This window comes from Dendrobates tinctorius, unplaced genomic scaffold, assembly GCF_039654945.1.
Source record: "Dendrobates tinctorius isolate UK_male_01 unplaced genomic scaffold, ASM3965494v1 ptg000128l, whole genome shotgun sequence".
Taxonomy (NCBI): Eukaryota; Metazoa; Chordata; class Amphibia; order Anura; family Dendrobatidae; genus Dendrobates; species Dendrobates tinctorius.
Window position 1 is genome coordinate 1,844,798 of NW_027361796.1, and position 18,613 is coordinate 1,863,410.

Genomic DNA, 18,613 nt, shown 5'->3' on the forward strand with positions numbered 1-18,613 from the left:
TGGGTCTTTTGTAATAGTGAAATCACAGACGTCAATGCAAGCACAATGCCACACACTGGAATGGTGGCCAGAAAAAAGGTAAAGAAGCCTCGACTTGAATACATTCATAAGAAGCTGTGATGACACAGCATCAGTCTGGCCACTGTTGCGGGGGATGAATTATTCTTAATTATGACAGACGTACTGTTCCTTTTTTCAGTAGCTCAAGGGACATGAGCCATTATTTCATGTGAGACTACCGGTGACCCTTGTATGATAATTTGTGGAATGCCTGCTGATTACCTATTGCATCATCCCCCTGCAGTGTACTAGTTTCCACAACTTGGAGGACAAATTTGCAGTCCAATTGGCCAATTGAACAATGAAGGATCGCCTTCCCCCAATCATGTGGGAAAATGCCCTGAAATGAGAGCTGTGAGATATAGAAGGGGTCTGCCCCCGTCACAAGTGGCGTTCTACAGGATGTCAGCCCAGGAACCACGGTTCAGCTGGTGGGATACAGAACTGCCCATCATTGCCCCAACCCGTAGTCTCCAAATGTCTTTGTGGGCTTAATCAATTCAATGGGATGCTACTGGTTGTGGTAGTGGGCCCTTTATGCCCCTAAGTTGCGGATGTTCAAATCCCTGGCAAGCCAGCTGAAGGGTGAAATTCTGTCATTTGTATATCTTGTGTACTTGCGTTGAATGTACTATATGATGTTGACTGTTAGTGATACAATAAAGTCTTATGGGAGTGTGGTAACCTCACCCTGTGTTGTCTGAGTAGTGTTCTGCCCATGGGAAAGAAGTATGGGTGTTCAGTTTGATGAACCCTGGCTCCCATGCGGTCTTTCTAAAGATAGCCAGGCCAGCGGAAAAGAGCACCTACTGACCCTAAAGTCGCCAGAGAAGCTTCGACTCAAGTTTCCAAAAATGTACAAAAGGTGGACAGTAGAAGATTGGAAAAAGGTGATTTGGACCGATGAGATGAAAGTCAATAGACTAGGGTCTGATGGGTGCAAAAGGGTCTGGAAGAAATAAGGGAAAAGGGGCTAGTGGATTGAGAAATTGAAGGAACTGTCAAGTTCAGTGGAGGACCTCTGATGATATAGGTCTTGATCACACCCAACGACGTTGGATACTGACAAGAATCGATGGTGAGTTCAATGCTGAACTATATGTGAGTATTCTACAAGACAAGTTATTTCATACACTCGAGTACTATGGGTATGAAAAGGATGACATAGTGTTCCAACAGGGCAATGACCTGAAGCATACATCGAGATTGGCAAAGAAATGGTTCAATGACATAAAAGTAGAGGTGTTGGATTGGCCCCCACAGTCACCAGACCTCAAGCCAATCGAACACTTTTGGGTAGAACTGAACAAAAAGCTATATACATATCCAAGTAAGTCGACCAGTATGCACCAACTTTGAAAATGTGTAGAAGAGACCTGGTACCAGATGTTGGTCGAGACATGTTTGAATCTGATTGAGAGCAGGCCAAGAAGGATTCAGGCAGTGTTGAAAGAAGTGGATTTTCAAAATACTAATAAAATAATAACATTTAAAATTTAGAATTTTAGGAGCAAAATAGTAACAATGCAGAGACATGACATGAATCTGCATAACTAATCTTATACTAAATAATTGGAAGTAAAATTTATGTATGAGATAGCCAAGATGACTGTCTATAAAATGATGCTAGTCTCACATTCAAAGCAGTAGTGGATGGTGAGATATGGAGCCTGAAATTAAAAAGGTCAAAACATTGTTTACCCTTTTTGCTCATCAGTGTAACTTGAAGCTTCTGAGCACCGATGCAAAATTTCCAACAGATCCCTTACTATAATGGGTCTGTAAAAGTACTGGTCTTCCCATGTGGGTACAATTGGGCCTCCTGATGCTCTAGGGCCCAAGTGCAACTGCAACTCCTGCACCAACTGTACTTATGCACCCTCTTCCCCACAATATTCCTGTTCAGCTCTTCATGCGGTTTCATCTAGTTACTGTAGTTACAGCTGCAGGGGGCTGAAAGTGTCAGAACTCTGCTACTGTATGTGAGGATGGGTGTCGCTAGCCATCTTTCAGGGAATGGAAACTACTATGTTTAAGTCTACGATGCTATGGCCCTGCATCAAGTAAGCCATCAAAGGGCTGATGCAACAAATGGTCCTTATCACTTACTAGCAACCAATCACAAATTTGCATTCATTTTTAACAGCACTATAATATATGAAAGCTTTGCTGTGATTGGTTTTTATGGGAAATACAGTATTTTTTTTCTTTTGGACAACTGTTTCTTTAAGAAAAAAATACATGACAAAAATAAACTCTTCCATTGAAATTTGTACAAATGTGTAATGATATGCTTATAAACGCTAGTTTAGGAGATTCCTGAAACCGACAGGAACAAACTGGGCAAATACTCAGATTTAAGTTTTTTTTCTAGTTACATGATGGGTTGACTTTACTTTTGTGTTTACTTAAAGTAAACTGCCTCTTCAGAGTAAAAGAGGAATGGAAGCTAGTATCACCTTTTAGAAGAAGCATTCCGAAAAGTCAATATCGACTCTTTAAAGGGTCTTGCCACATTACTTAGAATAAGAAGCCAAACCAGAAACTCCATTTGCAGACATGTGTTTCAGATGCTTGCACCTCATCAGTGCAAAACAGGAGAACTGGTTTGGCTAGGTGAAAGGTCTGGGACAGGAAATCAAAGGGGCAATATTTCTCCTTTTACCAAGTTGGTGTAAGGAAACTAAGTCATGTAATGCTCCTCTGGAAATTTAAGTATACAAATATCCTCTTCAGATATTAGAAGACAGGAATTCTGGTGCTATAGTTTAGTTGTTCATGGCCAGAAAATTGTCAGCACCACAGTGGCCATTAACCATCAAACTGCTGACAGATCATGATGATTTGTTGATGGTGCAGCAGTTTTATCAGTTATCTGAAAAGTTACGCCCCAGCCCTTGCAGAAAAATAAAAGCAATACTTCTGCTTCTCTAGTAAGTTTTTGCAAGATTATTTTAGGAGATTGTAATTGATGCTGAAGAATTACCACTAGTTAAGGGTTTATATTATTTTTTTCTAGGTTTAGCGCTCCTATAAAAAAGTACTTGAGTTGGCCAAAACGACGTTTGGAGCCAAGAATTGCACATAAGTAGTGATAAGTGAGTATACTCGTTGCTCGGGTTTTCCCGAGCATGCTTGGGTGATCTCCGAGTATTTTGGCGTGCTCGGAGATTTAGTGTTTGTCGACGCAGCTACATGATTTGCGGCTGCTAGACAGGCTGAATACATGTGAGGAATGCCTATTTGCTAGGAGTTCCCCACATGTATTCAGGCTGTTCAGCAGCCACAAATTATGCAGCTGAGACGACAAAAACTAAATCCACGAGCACGTCAAAATAACCCGAGCAACGAGTATATTTGCTCATCACTAAAAGTGCTTCAGGTTAATCATAGACTAAAAAAATATATAAAACCTTCATCTTTTTTTCAAACTAAGCCCATGTACTGTAATCAAGAACCCTGCTCCAGACTTACAAGTGTTACGGATGGACGGAGAGTGTGTGAGGAGCGCTGCGGTGAGCTGACCTGCTGGAGTGCAGGACCTGAGACACGTGACCACCGGGGGAGTGGCTGGAGGCGGAGCCAGACGCCGAGTAGCAGCGGTGACCAGCAAATCCAGAGAGTAGTCTGAACGTGCCAAAGTCGAGCCGGGAGGTCGATAAGGTGCCAAAGGGTAAGACGCAAAGAGTGGTCAGGATGTAGCAAAGAGGTCGGGAAGCTGATGCAGTACAAACGGGGCAGATAGGTGGGAAGTTAGGATACCAAGCCGAAGGTCAGAGCCAGAAACAGACAACAATCACAGAGTCACAAGGCAATGCACAGAACGAAAAATAGACCGGGTCATCCACGAGAAAGCAATCAGGCTAAACAGTATGCAAGCATACCAGGGGGTCAGACACACAGCCAAGACAGATGTATCACTGACAAGGATCCCCAGGCGAAGACAGATAAATATAGCCCTCCCAAAACCAAAAGGAGGCCATACAAAATTAACCCTGAGAGAACAGGGAAGGAACCATGTCCACAACCATGACAGTACTATTATTATTAATGTATGCAAATTTGCACAGAATGTATGTCACTCTGCATCATGTCGCCTTTATCCTGTACACTATGTACATAATACCTGGTGCAAGGTTCACTTGACTGTGAAATGGATTTTAATGCATAAGCCCATTGTTTCAGTCATCTTGAAGTTTTTCGAAGAAAAGGTCACTTCATAATTCAGTGGACTTGAAATGGAGATCTAAGAATATACCCCATGCTTGCGACGGACGCTTACACTTCTGGACTAATTCGGCTTGACATGCTTTTTGTCTTGCTGGATTTCGGCAGTCGGTTTACATTCTGGATTGCGCTGGCACAGTACAAGATTTCTCACATTGGAGCATGCTAATTATATTGTTCAACTCATTTTTAATGTATCATTGTTCTCTGGTACGTTATGCTACATAATTACTCCAGCAGCGAGGAAGAACTAGCCCTAGCACTTTTCAAACATTAGAGGGGAAAAAAACAAAAATAATGCTTTCATGGGTTCTTAAGTGTAGGCGGCAAAATTAGTAGCAATTATGCACATAAAGTAAAACTATACAGCAAATATGACAAGACTTCCAGTAGGGAAAATGATCTGAGATACATAATGAATTGTTTGGGAAACCAATTACATTTTTAGGAATTAGGTTTAATCAAATCATGTGTAGAAAGGTGTTTTTTTATTTCTTAGCAAACAGACGTCTGCTAATCCAGATAAGTATGAAGCTTTGACAGGGCATGTAAGCTCCGAGTCCAAATACTTGATAATATTCACTAAGGAACTTTGATTCAGAAGAATTACTTGCTGTATAAATATGCAAGAAAATGCAAATGTGATCAGCACAGCGCTCGCTACATATAAGCTGGGTGAATGGACTCGGGTTATGTGAACACCCAACATGTCACCCGTTTAGAAAAGGTACAGCATGGTAAATCATTATTTTGGCTCCTTCTACCTAAGAAACATACTTATGCTATGTAGAAAATATTGGCCGTGTTTATCAGTGCTATTCAAATATCCCGCAAAAGTCTGATACTGGTCTCAGAACGGGGTCCCTGTGCAGGTTCTTTCAGCATTCTCCTCCCATGTAAGTGGGAGAACTTGCACAATTGGTGGCTGGCTAAATACTTTTCTTCCCCACTGTATTTCTTTGGGAGCTCCAAAATTCCATGGATGGTGCAGGTCCTACCTGTGGATACTTATGGCATCAACTGTATAGTGAAAAACCTCTTTAATAAAATTGTATTCTTATGAAAATATCAAAAAACAAAATTGGCTTTATTGTTAGGGCAACACTTTTGGGGAAGTTCGTCAATACTGGAAATGAATATGCCAGTCTTGATCCAGGGTCTGCTTTAGTAAGATGTGCCAACTTTATTAAGAGGAGCACTTCTCATAAGGAAAATGTTGCATCTTTCGACTGATTCTTGGACTGGAGTACAAGTTGGGGCAACATGAATCTTATGATAGGTTCCCGTTATAAATAAAAAAAAAAAAAACAGAAAAAAAAATGTTTTTGTGCAATTTTTGAGACCTTTTTATTTTTCCATCCATAGAGCTGTGGGAGGATTTGTTTTTGCACAGTGAGCCGTATTTTTTATTAACACTATTTTGTGGTACATATGACATTTTGATCACTTTATACAGCATTTCTTTTTTTTACAGAAGTGGAGTGACTAGAAAATGGCAATTCTATTAATTTCTACTTCATTTTCATTGTTTATCATACAGATTAAATAATTTGATATTTTAATAGAACTTTTCTGGTTAGGAAGATAACAAATATGTTTATTTTTTAATGTATTTATCTACCAATTGTGAAAAGCAACACCTAAAGCCCCTTTCTCACATAGCGAGATCGCTAGCGAGATCGCTGAAGCGTCACCGATTTTGTGACGCGCCAGAGATCTCGCTACATGTGACACGCAGCAGCGACCAGCCCACCCGCTAGCTATCGCTGATTGTGCTCCAATGTCCTGGGCCATTTTTTCATCGTCGGCATCCCACTGGCCAGCGCGCATCGTTGTGTTTGACACCGACGAGTGACCTCGCTGGCAATGCAGAACTTAGGGACACAGGCGGGAATCGTTTGAAAAGCTGCTGTGTGACAAGGTACCAAGGACCGGCGAGGTCGTTACAAGGATCGCCGTATCGTTGCTGCATTGCTGAAGAGATCTGCCTGTTTGGCAGTTTACTAGCTACCATTTAGCGACGGACCAGCGATCCTTTCCAGGTCGTATCGTTGTCGGGATCGCTGGTACGTCGCAAAGTCAAACCGGACCCTAAGATAAAATTAGCAAGTGTCTTGTAGTAAATAAATAAATAGCAATAGTGCATGAAAATAACAAAAGGTACTCAGTTAACATACTTTTGATGAAAAAAAATGTAAAAGCCATCCCACCGCATCAAGGTGACCCGATTCGGGACAGTACTGCGGGTATTAGCTTACTTTGTTTTTAGCTTAGGTTTTGTCTGTTTAGTGGCCAGTGTGAACATGCACCTACACATTGCATGTACACCAACTTATATACCAGTTCATTTCTTTAGGTTTTTGCTTCAGGCTTTTGCACTCTGTGTAAATAAGGGTGTTGCCTCCCTTTTCTTTGAGATGGACAATACATTTATATAGCTCCCCATGGCTGGATGTTCATGAGTCAGGGTCTCGGTCCTGCTTGACCCTTATTCACATTACGTCATTTGACATTTGGTAAGGTTTTAATACAAAAGGTTAGGAATGTTCCGATTAGGGTCACCTTGACATGGTGGGACAGTTTTTATGTTTTTTAATCAAAATTATGTTAACTAAGTACTCCATGTTATTTTCATGCACTATTGCTATTTATTTATATACTGTAGAGTATTTTCTCATTTTGTTTTTATCTTAAATTCTGTCTGTTTAGTGGCCAGTGTGATCTTCTGACTACACGTTCCATGCATACCAACGTATGTTCCAGTTTATCTCTTTAGATTTTAATTGGGAAAAGGTTAGCAATTTAAACTTATAAACTTTTAATATTTTATAAAAACATTTTTTTTACTTTATTTTTAATTACCTAAAGGGCATTTAACCTGGGATCATTTAATCTCTTAAGCTAAGTATAAGTATAAGTATATCATGCTATTGTGGCTTGACAATGAAATCCAGGCTCTGGCTGAGCTTCACAGAAGGACTAAGGTGGCAGTCAGGCCTGCCAAGGTAACCAGTTCCATGTGAAATGTTCAGCTGCCCATTTAAGTGCCGCTGTTAGTGGCATCTATATGTTTAACAGCAAAGATAGGAGTTTGCTCCGGCCTCTGCTGTTAAAGGTAGATGCCTAGTAACATAGTTGAGCCCCATCCATACAGCCCACAACGATTTGTGACGAAAATGTACGTGACATGTCAACAAACGATTAAAGGATCCTCCCATGAAAAACATTTATCACCTATTCATAGCACCCTCTTCACGACCTAGCCTATTTTGACCTTACTGACCTGGCTATTTATTGCAATTCTTACCAGTGTCCTTTTATGAGGTAATAACTCAGAAACACTTCAACGGATCCTAGTAATTCTGAGAATGTTTTTTCGTAACATATTGGGCTTCATGTTAGTGGTAAATTTAGGTCGATAATTTTTGCATTTATTTGTGAAAAAAAATGAAAATTTGGTGAAAATTTAGAAAATTTCGCAATTTTCAAATTTTGAATTTTTATTCTATTAAACCAGAGAGTTATGTGACACAAAATAGTTAATAAATAATATTTAATAATAATAATAATAATAATCTTTATTTATATAGCGCCAACATATTCCGCAGCGCTTTACAGTTTAACAGTTTCAAAACACAAGTCATAAGCAACATCGTTAACAATACAACAATTAAAGTAAAATAAGATGACTCTGCTCGTGAGAGCTTACAATCTACAATGAGGTGGGGGAGATACAAAGTACAGGTGTGTATTTACAATGATGTATTTACAATGATGGTCCAGCCATCTTGAGAAGGTGGGGGATAGAGATAGTGAATGGGCTACATACGCACACTTACACATAAAGTGACTTTGATTAGTGAATGTGATAGGCCGCTCTGAACAGATGTGTTTTGAGAGAGCGCCTAAAACTGTGCAAATTGTGGATAGTCCTAATTTCTTGGGGTAGAGCATTCCAGAGGATTGGCGCAGCGCGGGAGAAATCTTGGAGTCGGGAGTGGGAGGTGAGGATTACTGCAGAGGTTAGTCGAAAGTCTTTTGCAGAGTGCAGCGGTCGGCTAGGCTGATAGACAGAAATGAGGGAGGAGATGTAGGGGCGTGCTGCACTGTGGAGAGCTTTGTGGGTGAGAACAATTACTTTGAATTGGATCCTATAATGAATGGGCAGCCAGTGTAACGATTGGCGAAGAGCGAACGCGTCCGAGTACCGATTAGCCAGATGGATGACCCTGGCTTCTGCATTAAGTATGGACTGGAGAGGGGAAAGTTGAGTAACGGGAGGACAATTAATAGAGCGTTGCAGTAGTCCAGGCAGGAGTGGATCAATGCAACAGTGAGGGTTTTTGTTGTTTCCATGGTGAGAAAAGGGCGAATTATGGAGATGTTCTTTAGGTGTAAGCGGCAAGAGCGGGCAAGACATTGTATATGGGATGTGAAGGAGAGGTTGGTGTCAAACATAACACCCAGACAGCGCGCCTGCTGCCGGGGTGTTATTATGGTGCCACCCACAGAGAGAGAAATGTCAGATTTAGGGAGGTTAGTAGACGGCGGGAGCAGAAGAAGTTCAGTTTTTGAGAGGTTAGGTTTCAGATAGAGAGCGGACATGACGTTGGAGACTGCGGACAGACAGTCACTGGCATTCTGTAGTATAGCGGGGGTAAGGTCGGGAGATGACGCGTATAGTTGTGTGTCATCAGCATAAAGATGGTACTGAAAGCCAAATCTGCTGATGGTCTGTCCAATTGGGGCTGTGTTGAGAGAGAAGAGGAGGGGGCCAAGGACTGAGCCCTGAGGTTCCCCGACAGCGAGAGGAAGAGGACAGCGAGAGGAAGAGGACGTGGAGCCAGCGAACAAAACACTGAAGAAGCAGTTAGAGAGATAGGAAGAGAACCAGGAGAGAGCGATGTCCTTAATGCCTAGTGACTGGAGCCTATGGAGTAAGAGACGGTGGTCAACAGTGTCGAAAGCTGCAGAAAGGTTGAGAAGAATGAGCAGAGAGTGTTCACCGTTATATTTTGCTGTCAGAAGGTCATTGGTAACTTTGATGAGTGCAGTTTCAGTCAAATGTAGGGGTCGGAAGCCAGACTGTGAAGGGTCTAGGAGGGAGTGAGTGGAGAGGTAACGGGTAAGGCGGCAGTAGACTAGGCGCTCCAAGAGTTTAGAGATGAAGGGGAGATTGGAGACTGGTCTGTAGATGTTTGTGCAGGATGGGTCGAGAGCAGGTTTCTTTAATAATGGAGTAATGATAGAGTGTTTTAAGGAGGATGGGAAAATGCCCGAGGAGAGGGAGAGTTTAAAGATTGTAGTTAGGTGAGTTGTGACGACTGGAGAGAGAGATTGGAGGAGTTGTGAGGGAATGGGGTCGGTAGTGCATGTAGTCGGATGAGAAGAAGAGAGGAGTCTGGAGACTTCTTCTGTGATGGGATCAGATGTGGAAAGTGAGCCAGGGGAAATGCAGGTAGGGATGGGAGTCACAGCACTTCCCACATGTCTACTTTACATCAGCACAATTATGGGGAAAAAAAAATTTTGTTAGGAAGTTATAAGGGTTCAAAGCCAATCAGCAATTTCTCATTTTTCCAGCAAAATTTACAAAACCATTTTTTTAGTGACCACATCACATTTGAAGTCACTTTGAGGCTGCATTCACACATAGCGCTTTTTTTGCGTTTTTGCTGCGGTTTTTAACGCGCGGCTTTGCCTCGAAAGTGCAAAAAAACAGCATCCCATGCATTCCTATGGGATACCGCAATGCTGTGCTCATGCTGCGGATTTTCCCGTGGCGGAATCGCATCGCGGAAAAATACGCAGCATGCTCATTAATTTTGCGGAATAGCGGGGATTCCGCCCACATAGGAATGCATTGTTCTGCTTACTTTCCGCATGTGGCTGTGCCAACCATGCGAAACGTAAGCAGAACATTTGCGGATGGTACCCAGGGGGTGGATGAGAGGAGACTCTCCTCCAGGCTGTGGGTACCATATCCCTGTAAAAAATAGAATAAAAAATTGGATTATATTCATAATATTCATTCATTATATTCATATATGCTCCCGTTCCCAGTAATGCCTTGCGATACCTTTGATGACGTCGCGGTCTCGCGATACTGTAATAGGGATACTATTCCTCTCGAGATCTTTACAGTATCGAGAGACCGCAACGTCATCAAAGGTCTCGTAAGGCATTACTGGGAACGGGAGCATCGCTTAGGCCAGGGAAGGCTGCACGGGACGCCGGAAGGTGAATATAACCCGATTTTTTTATTTTTTTTTAATTATTTTTAACATTAGATCTTTTTACTACTGAAGCTGCATAGGCAGCCTCAATAGTAAAAAGTTGGTTACACTAGTCAAACACTATGTTTGATGAGTGTGACCAAACTGTCATTCAGTTCTCCAAGCGATGCTATAGATCGCTTGAAAAATGCTAGCATTCTGCAAGCTAATTATGCTTGCAAATCGCTAGTTTTTCCGCGGGAAAATCGCGGGAATTTAAAATGTGATTTTCCCGCGGAATGGAATTGCAGAATTCCTGGCGGAAGTTACTGCGGGAATTCTGCAACGTGTGCACATAGCCTGAGGGGTCTATATGGTAGAAAATACCCAAAAGTGTTACAATTCTAAAAACTGCATCCCTCAAGGTGCTCAAAACTACATTCAAGAAGATTATTAACCCTTCAGGTGCTTCACAGGAACTAAAGCAACGTGGAAGGAAAAAATGGACATTTTAATTTGTCAGATCCAGAGAGGCTGTCCCAAATTTACAGAGCTATCCTGCTATAATGGGAATTCAGGGATTTTCTTGACTTGAGCTATATCTGTGTCTTCAGGACACAGATACAGTTCAATAGTACGTTTAGGTCAATTGACATTCTCAAGTCACGTGAGTAGGAGGCAGATATGAGGTCAGGACACAAGGCAAGGTGTGTGTGTGTGTGTGTGTGTGTGTGTGTGTGTGTGTGTGTGTGTGTGTGTGTGTGTGTAAAAAAAGAGCAGTGTGTGTGTTTTGATGTAGCAGAGTTGTATGAATGTTTTGATGTAGAGGACTTGTGTGTTGATGTATCAGAGATGTGTATGTCAATGTAGTAGACTTGTATGTGGTGATGTAACAAAGTTGCATGTGTGTTCACATAGCAAAATTGTGTGTGTTAATGTAGCAAAGTTGTGTGTTAATGTAGCAGAGATGTGTATCTTGATGTAGAGGGGTGTGAGTGTGTTTATGTAGTAGAGTTGTGTGTTGATGTAGCAGAGTTGTGTGTTGATGTTGCAGAGTTGTGGTTTTATGCCACAGAGATGTGTGTTGAAGTAACAAAGCTGTGTGTCTTGATGGAACAGAGGTGTAGCAGACTTGTGTGTTGACATAGCAGAGTTATGTGTTGATGTAGTAGAGTTGTGAGTTTATGTCGTAGAGGTGTGCATGTTGATGTTGCAGAGCTGTATGTGTTGTGGTGTAGTAACCACTGTGTCTGCTAGGGGGCGCTGTGTGGATGTCCCAGGAGAAAGTATGAATGGCAGAATACTGAATGGCCGTTATGTATCTCAAAGTGGGTGGCTTTGAGATGGAGACTTATGTGTTGATCAGCAATGACTTTGCTGAGGTGTTGCTTCAAGGTGTCAGGGAGAAGTCTCCAGGTAACTAGAGAGATGGGCGGACCTGGTTACCTACAAACCAACCCAGGGGGTGTGTTTAAAGAACACTGTTGTTAAGAGTGTGAGTGGTTGAAGGACCTGTGATGAGGTCATAGTCATGTGACCCGGTGGGCGTGGCTATGGACCATATAATGTGGCCAGGGTAGGTCACGTGTGGTGAATGCAGGGACGTGATTGGTCCATATGGAAGGTCTCGTGCAAAGAGATGTCTGTCTTCCTGACAGCACGTGTGGACGCTGTGTTTAATTGTTGCAAGTGCTTGAGAGTTCCCTGGAGGGAATTAATGTCTGCAGTATGGAGAAGCAGCCATGAGAGAACCCTGACGGGGTGAGATATAACTGTGAGGCTGAAAAGCCTGCGTATTGGACATTGCTAACAGAGTGAAGCTCTGTCATGGACGCTATGCCGTTTATAAGATCTTTATGTTGCTGGTCATGGTTTATGATGCCTAATAAACCGCATGGACTGTTATTGCTTTATGGAAAATCTGTGCCGACTCTGTTTTTGTGGCTGCTGAGCGAGTATCCCCTACTTGAATGACAGCGCTACCTGACAGTGTTTATGTAGTAGAAATGTGAGTGTGTTGATATAGTAGTTATGTGTGTTGATGTAGCAGAGTTATGTGTGTTGGTATAGCAAAGATGTGAGTGTGCTGATGTAGTAGATTAGTGTATTAATTTAGCAGAGTTATAGGTTAATATAGCAGAGGTATGAGTGTTGAAGTAGCAAAGTTGTTTTTTGCTGATATAGTAGACATGTGTGTGTTGATGTAGCGAAGGTACATGTCTTGATGTAGCAGAGGTTTCTGTATGTGGATGTATGTGAAAGACTCTGTGACGAGCACCAGACTTTGAGGGGAATGTACTGTAGAAGCATCATACTGTGTGTTAGGTGATGTAGTGTGTCAGGAACATCAGGTTGTATGTGATGGGAATGCTTGGGGACCATGAAAGAGGTACTGAACTGTATGGGAACATTAATGGACTTCACTAGGAGCCATATTTCTGTGAGAGTGCATTTAAATGACCGGACAAGGTGAAATTAGTGGCTATGCTGTATGTGTCCCTCTTTCTTGTCCTTCAAAGTTGTGAGGTATGTAGAAGTGAGTGGAGTATTTGAAACCTCATCATTCATACAATTATCACCTACACCAGTGTTCCCCAACTCCGGTCCTCAAGAGCCACCAACAGGTCATATTTTCATGATTTCCTTATTATTGCACAGCTGATAATACCCTCACCTGTGTAATATTAAGACAGTCCTGAAAACATGACTGGTGGCTGTTGAGGGCCAGAATTGGGGAACACTGACCTACACTACAGGTGATAATTTTTTTTTGTTTGAAATAATCCCATTAAATGCCACAATTATATATTTTGCAGACATCCGTGGCATACTTTGCCCATTCCAATACAGAAAACATATGACCAATATATACATATGTCCACAAAACATGGCATGCCAGTTCTGTTGTTCTTGTGTTGATATGAATGACATGTCTACTTGCTTGGCTCAGTAACAATGGAGTATTTTTTACTCAGTGAAAGGCAACCATAATGCTGACCTAGTGTGCATGAGAGCAGGGTCCTGGAGTGTACTCCTAGTTGCACGGTAGAGGACTCAATTAAGGCCGCAGAGCCGGGTAAGTGCACTTTAGGAGCGAGCTAGAAATTGCTCTCTCCATCATTTTTTCAAAGGCTTACCCACAGTGCCACTCTGTTAAAGATCTTACATAATATACATTTTCTGTACTATTATTTCTGAAATCTTTCTGACATTTACATGTGGGCACTTTATGTCTACTTGTTGAATGTCAGCCAGATGATAAATCATTTTATGCACAAACTTTTAAAGCTTTTAAAACTTTGAAGAAGACCTGGCATCACTTTGAGAGACAATGGTGAAAGTAAGGGGTTTGGGATCATTACTGATATGTAATGTTGGAATGAGACATCTTACCTGCTGCTGCACCGGGACCTGTTGTACTACCTGGGTGGGCACTGCTGTTTGACCTGCCACAGACGTCTGTAATGTGACCGTGGAACCCGTGTCCGACACGGTTTCGGATGTCTGCATGGTAGTCTCTGCAAAGAAACAAATTATTTAGCCTAAATTTAACTTTTATACAAAAGGGAGAACATTTTAAACATTTCCTAATATGACAACAATATACATGTTTTATCTAGTGATAGAGTTGATAGAGGAACCCTAATGCCTTGTTTCCTACTATCAAGAGAATACAAGAAATGCCAAAAAGCATGTATGGTAATTGTTCATGATGATAATGTCTGTAAAGTGCTGTGGAATTAATGGCGCTATATAAGCGAGTAAAATAAATAAATAAATGTACCCAATACACATAGGTGAGCAACAATCAAAATCTTACTACACAGTGGCCAACCATCTAATGTGTATGGGGTTATGGAATCTTCGTTAATTCAGACATTGAAGTGGAGTGGGGATGAGGATGTCAGGCTGCTGGATTTCATACCTAGTCCTTTTCTTCTCAAGGCAGATGAGCCACCATCAGTAGTGACTTGCTCCCCTCTCCTCACTGATAACATAAGGTCTGTTAAACTGAGCATACATGTGTTTGGAGGAAGAGGGTGTCAAGTGGTAGCTGTCAGCTGAATGGTTATTCCCACAACACTTTAAGGTCTGTTTCAAATGGTAGTTAAACAACTACATTTTAAAGGCATTGTCTGGCCACAGCATATTGATGACCTATTTACAGTAAAGGAAATAATTACAGTGAATAAATCTATATAATTTATACAATGTGATTTTCTGGATTTTATTTTTGATATTCTATCTCTCAATGTTAAAATTAACCTACCCTCAAAATTATAGGCTGTTCATGTCTTTGTCAGTGGGCAAACTTACAAAATCAGCAAGGGATCAAATAATTATTTCCTTCACTGTATATGACAGCTCATCAACATGAGATCGGTGGGGGCCTGACAACTGGCACCCCTACAATAAACTGTTAATTGCTTGGTTGACTGCTGGAAAGTGCATCTCCATCCAATGGGTAGTAACAGCTGCCCAGTACGTCAAAACTTCTCCTATTGCTATTCTGCAGTGACCAGCAGCGACGGCTACACCTTGAATAGAGCTGCGTTTTGCAGCTTCAGTCAAAGTATTTACCTCCAGAGCTCACCCTAGAAAATAACTGCTGATCAGTGGGGATGCCGGGTACTGAACCCCAGCTACTTCCTATTCATGTCTCCTATTGCTGCCCTGCAGTACCCAGCAGAGGCCGCTACATCCTGCCTGTAGCTGCACTTTGCAGCTCCAAAGTGTTTACATCCAGGGCTCATCGAAGCAAATAACTGCTGATTGGTGTGGATACTGGGTAGTGAACCTTATCAATCTCTTATTCACGTCTTCTATTGCCGTTTTGCAGCACCCATTAGAGACCACGCCACCTGGAATAGAGCTGAGCTTTGCAGCTCCATTCAAGGTGTTTACATGCAAAACAAATAATTTCTGATTGGTGGGCGTGCCAGGTGTTGGACCTACCTCACTAATCTCTTATTGATGACTTATCCTGAGGATAGGTTGTCTTTATACTGTGGCCACACAACCCCTTTAATGTCAATTGTTACCACATAAACCGAACCACCTTCCTTCTTAAAGGTTTTTCATTTTTTTTTTATTACAATTACAAATAGGAGATCCTACAATTGCTTTTAGAAGCTTACCGAATGAATACTTTAGCCCTTGGCAAACTTTTAAGCCAAACGAGGTAATGTGCAAGCCTCAAAATCCTTTCTATGGAGCCTAAGAAACAACACACTTGATCCATACTGCACCTTCGTACACTGCCAGCAGCCCAGAAGTCTAATAAGAGCAGCCTATAAGCAAGTGTTAAATCTACCTTCTTTTTCCACCACTGATTTCTGTTATTCTAAATTGGAACAAGAGTAGGATGTCCATGCTGGTCACTTTTGGATACAGTGGGACAGTGCATGGGTCAGAGGGGACGCAGACAGCATGACTGCCATGACGAAAGGTAATAAAAAGTAATAAAAAGCACGCAAGGTAATTTGGGGAATTTGAAAATGATGAATCTGCTGCATTGAAAGCCTTTAACATACAAACCTATCTCTTCTTAGGAGGCACAAATCTCTGAGAACGGAAACATGACTAGTCTGCTCTTGATGAGCGTTTTGAGAAAAGCTGTCATCCAGTCTAGTTAAATGTTCTCCTGAACATACTTTATAAGTGATCGATTCCTCAGACAGACATCACCAAGGAGCAATTAGAATGCTAAAGCATGTTTGGGGAGTACAAACCATTTGCCAGCTTTCTAAAGCAGATCTTTCAGACCTAAATGGGCATGCTTGAGCATACTCAAAACCTATTCTGGTCAAATTCCCAGATTTGGAAGGTGCCAATCTAAAACCAAAGTTCTACAGAACAAAGGCCATGTAGTGTTCACAACCCTGGCACAGCTACAACTTTTCCAAGTGCTTATATTGTCCTCCATTAGCCCATGCAATATTTTTTTTTAGTAGATACACTAATCCAGTGGGATAAGATACATTTGCAGGATGTCACCGATGCTACCAGCATGTAAATGAATGGCACGTTTATTGTTGAAAAATTTCAATCTAGTCATCCTTGCCTAATGTGACTGTCAGGTGTGTCACGAACAACAGATGCTAGTATGACAAAAGACCTTTTTATTCTGGCTAATTAAGCAGTTGGACACACCCGCCTGTTAATGGTTCTGCTTTTGTACAGCCAGCCCTGGTTGAATCATGCAAGATCTACAGCTAAATAGGCCACAGTTTAAAAGAAGGCTAATTAACCCCTAGAAGAAGAGGAGAAAGAGTTCTGCAAAAACCCAGCTGCTCAATGAGACAAGATTAGCATTATTTTTTTTCAAGTTGACAAGCAAAACCTTAGAGAAGCAAACTGTGTTTAGAACAAACACGTGTTCTTGTATGTTTCGGGCGAGTCTTTGTTAAACATGCAGAAGATTATTTAATACACTTAAACTTGCAGTAGGAATCTGGCTGACATCTATAATTTGCATGCTAGACAAATTGGTTTAATTGTCTGACCTAATCAATTATTTTATCAAACACAACTATACACATGTGCTCACTTGAAAGAACGAGAGATACACATTTCATTTCACTTCTGGCTTCTCCTTCACAACTCATTTAGTCCCCTTAATTCCCTAGGTTTACAAAGTTTGATTGCCGGCTTACAATGCAAAGAATGCCATGGATTTAAATACAGAACAACAAATAAAAGACTATAATTCTTTCTCAAGTGCACTGGGGAATTCTTTCTTTTTTTTTTCTCTCCAGTCTCTGACAATCATGTAACAGGGAATGAAATCAACTAACCACTAATCACGCTTTATAATAGGAAACTTTGTGTTGTTTATTTGCAGCGCTACTTGAAAAATATCTAAAGATTTTTTTTTTATACCTCTAAATTCTAAATATTTGTAAAAATAGAAGGAACAGAAAAAAAAGTCATACATTAGAAAAGGGTGGATGGTAACAACATAAAATAAGCGTTTATGACTTCTAATCCAGACACATGAAGAACATAATTAACACCCCCTACACACACAATGAATAGCATTCGCTACAATGTAACAATATAATATACCGACTAGATTCATTTATCAGGTGGAGTTACATGTCATTTTGATGGAGTGTTTAGGGCTTATTCACACATCAGTATTTGGTCAGTAGATTTCATTTTGTATGCCAAAACCAGGAGTGAAATATACAGAGAATAACTATACTTGAAAGACATACACCTTGTGGCGATGCTAAGGCCGGTTTCACATTTGCGCTTTATAGCGCAGCGACGGCCTGCGCAAGGCCGCCGCTAAGCCCCGCCCCCTCCCGGCTCCCTGCCCGCCCCATCCGGTCATTGCCGCCTACTAGCGCACATGGACGCTTGCGATCTGCGCACCCTATCTTTAGCATAGGGTGCGCAGATCGTGCGCTGGCCGTGCGCTAGCAGGATTTTGCCATGCGCTGCGCACTTTTGAAGGTGCGCCCGTGTGCGCCGAACGCAGCATCCTGCATTTCGGCGCGCACGGCGCACCTTCAAAAGTGCGCAGCGCACGGCAAAATCCTGCTAGCGCACGGCCAGCACACGATCTGCGCACCCTATGCTAAAATCATGTGCGCTAGTAGGCGGCGATGACCGGATGGGGCAGGCAGGGAGCCGAGAGGGGGCGGGGCTTAGCGGCGGACGTGCGCAGGCCATCGCTGCGCTATAAAGCGCAAATGTGAAACCGGCCTGAGGGTTGTATAATCGATGGGAGATATGTGTCTCAGCGATGGTTTGTCTCCGTAATGTAAGGCATAATAGATATTGCTATATTACTGTTTTGCAAGGACCTGTGGTGAGGTCACAGTCACGTGACCAGTCAGCTGCTGCGTTCGTGGGTGTGGCTACACCTTTATAATGTAGTCTGCTCCTGAACCAGGGAGTTGTAAGTGGGGAGGACTAAGCCTCCAATGTGTGCGAAGTGCCAGATCTGAACCTGACTTAACGGACATTTCTATTCTCGTTTGCCTAAGTTAAAGACTATTTTCTTTGTTACTTGCTGTTTGATGGGTTTATGACGCAATAAAACACAAACTTTAAAGGAACCTGCCTCCTGATTGTCTCCCACTGCACCTGAGTGAGTAGAA

General features: G+C 41.9%; 1 protein-coding gene across 3 annotated transcripts in view; it reads right to left on the reverse strand.

The window, feature by feature from the left end:
- Positions 1-18,613, reverse strand: part of RFX3 (regulatory factor X3) — a 512,595-nt gene that overhangs the window by 221,644 nt on the left and 272,338 nt on the right. For all 3 annotated transcript variants that reach the window (XM_073542615.1, XM_073542614.1, XM_073542613.1), the window contains one exon: positions 13,896-14,020. In XM_073542615.1, coding sequence (XP_073398716.1) covers positions 13,896-14,012 — 117 coding nt within the window. In that variant the 5' untranslated portion in view covers positions 14,013-14,020. The remainder of the gene's footprint in view (positions 1-13,895; positions 14,021-18,613) is intronic.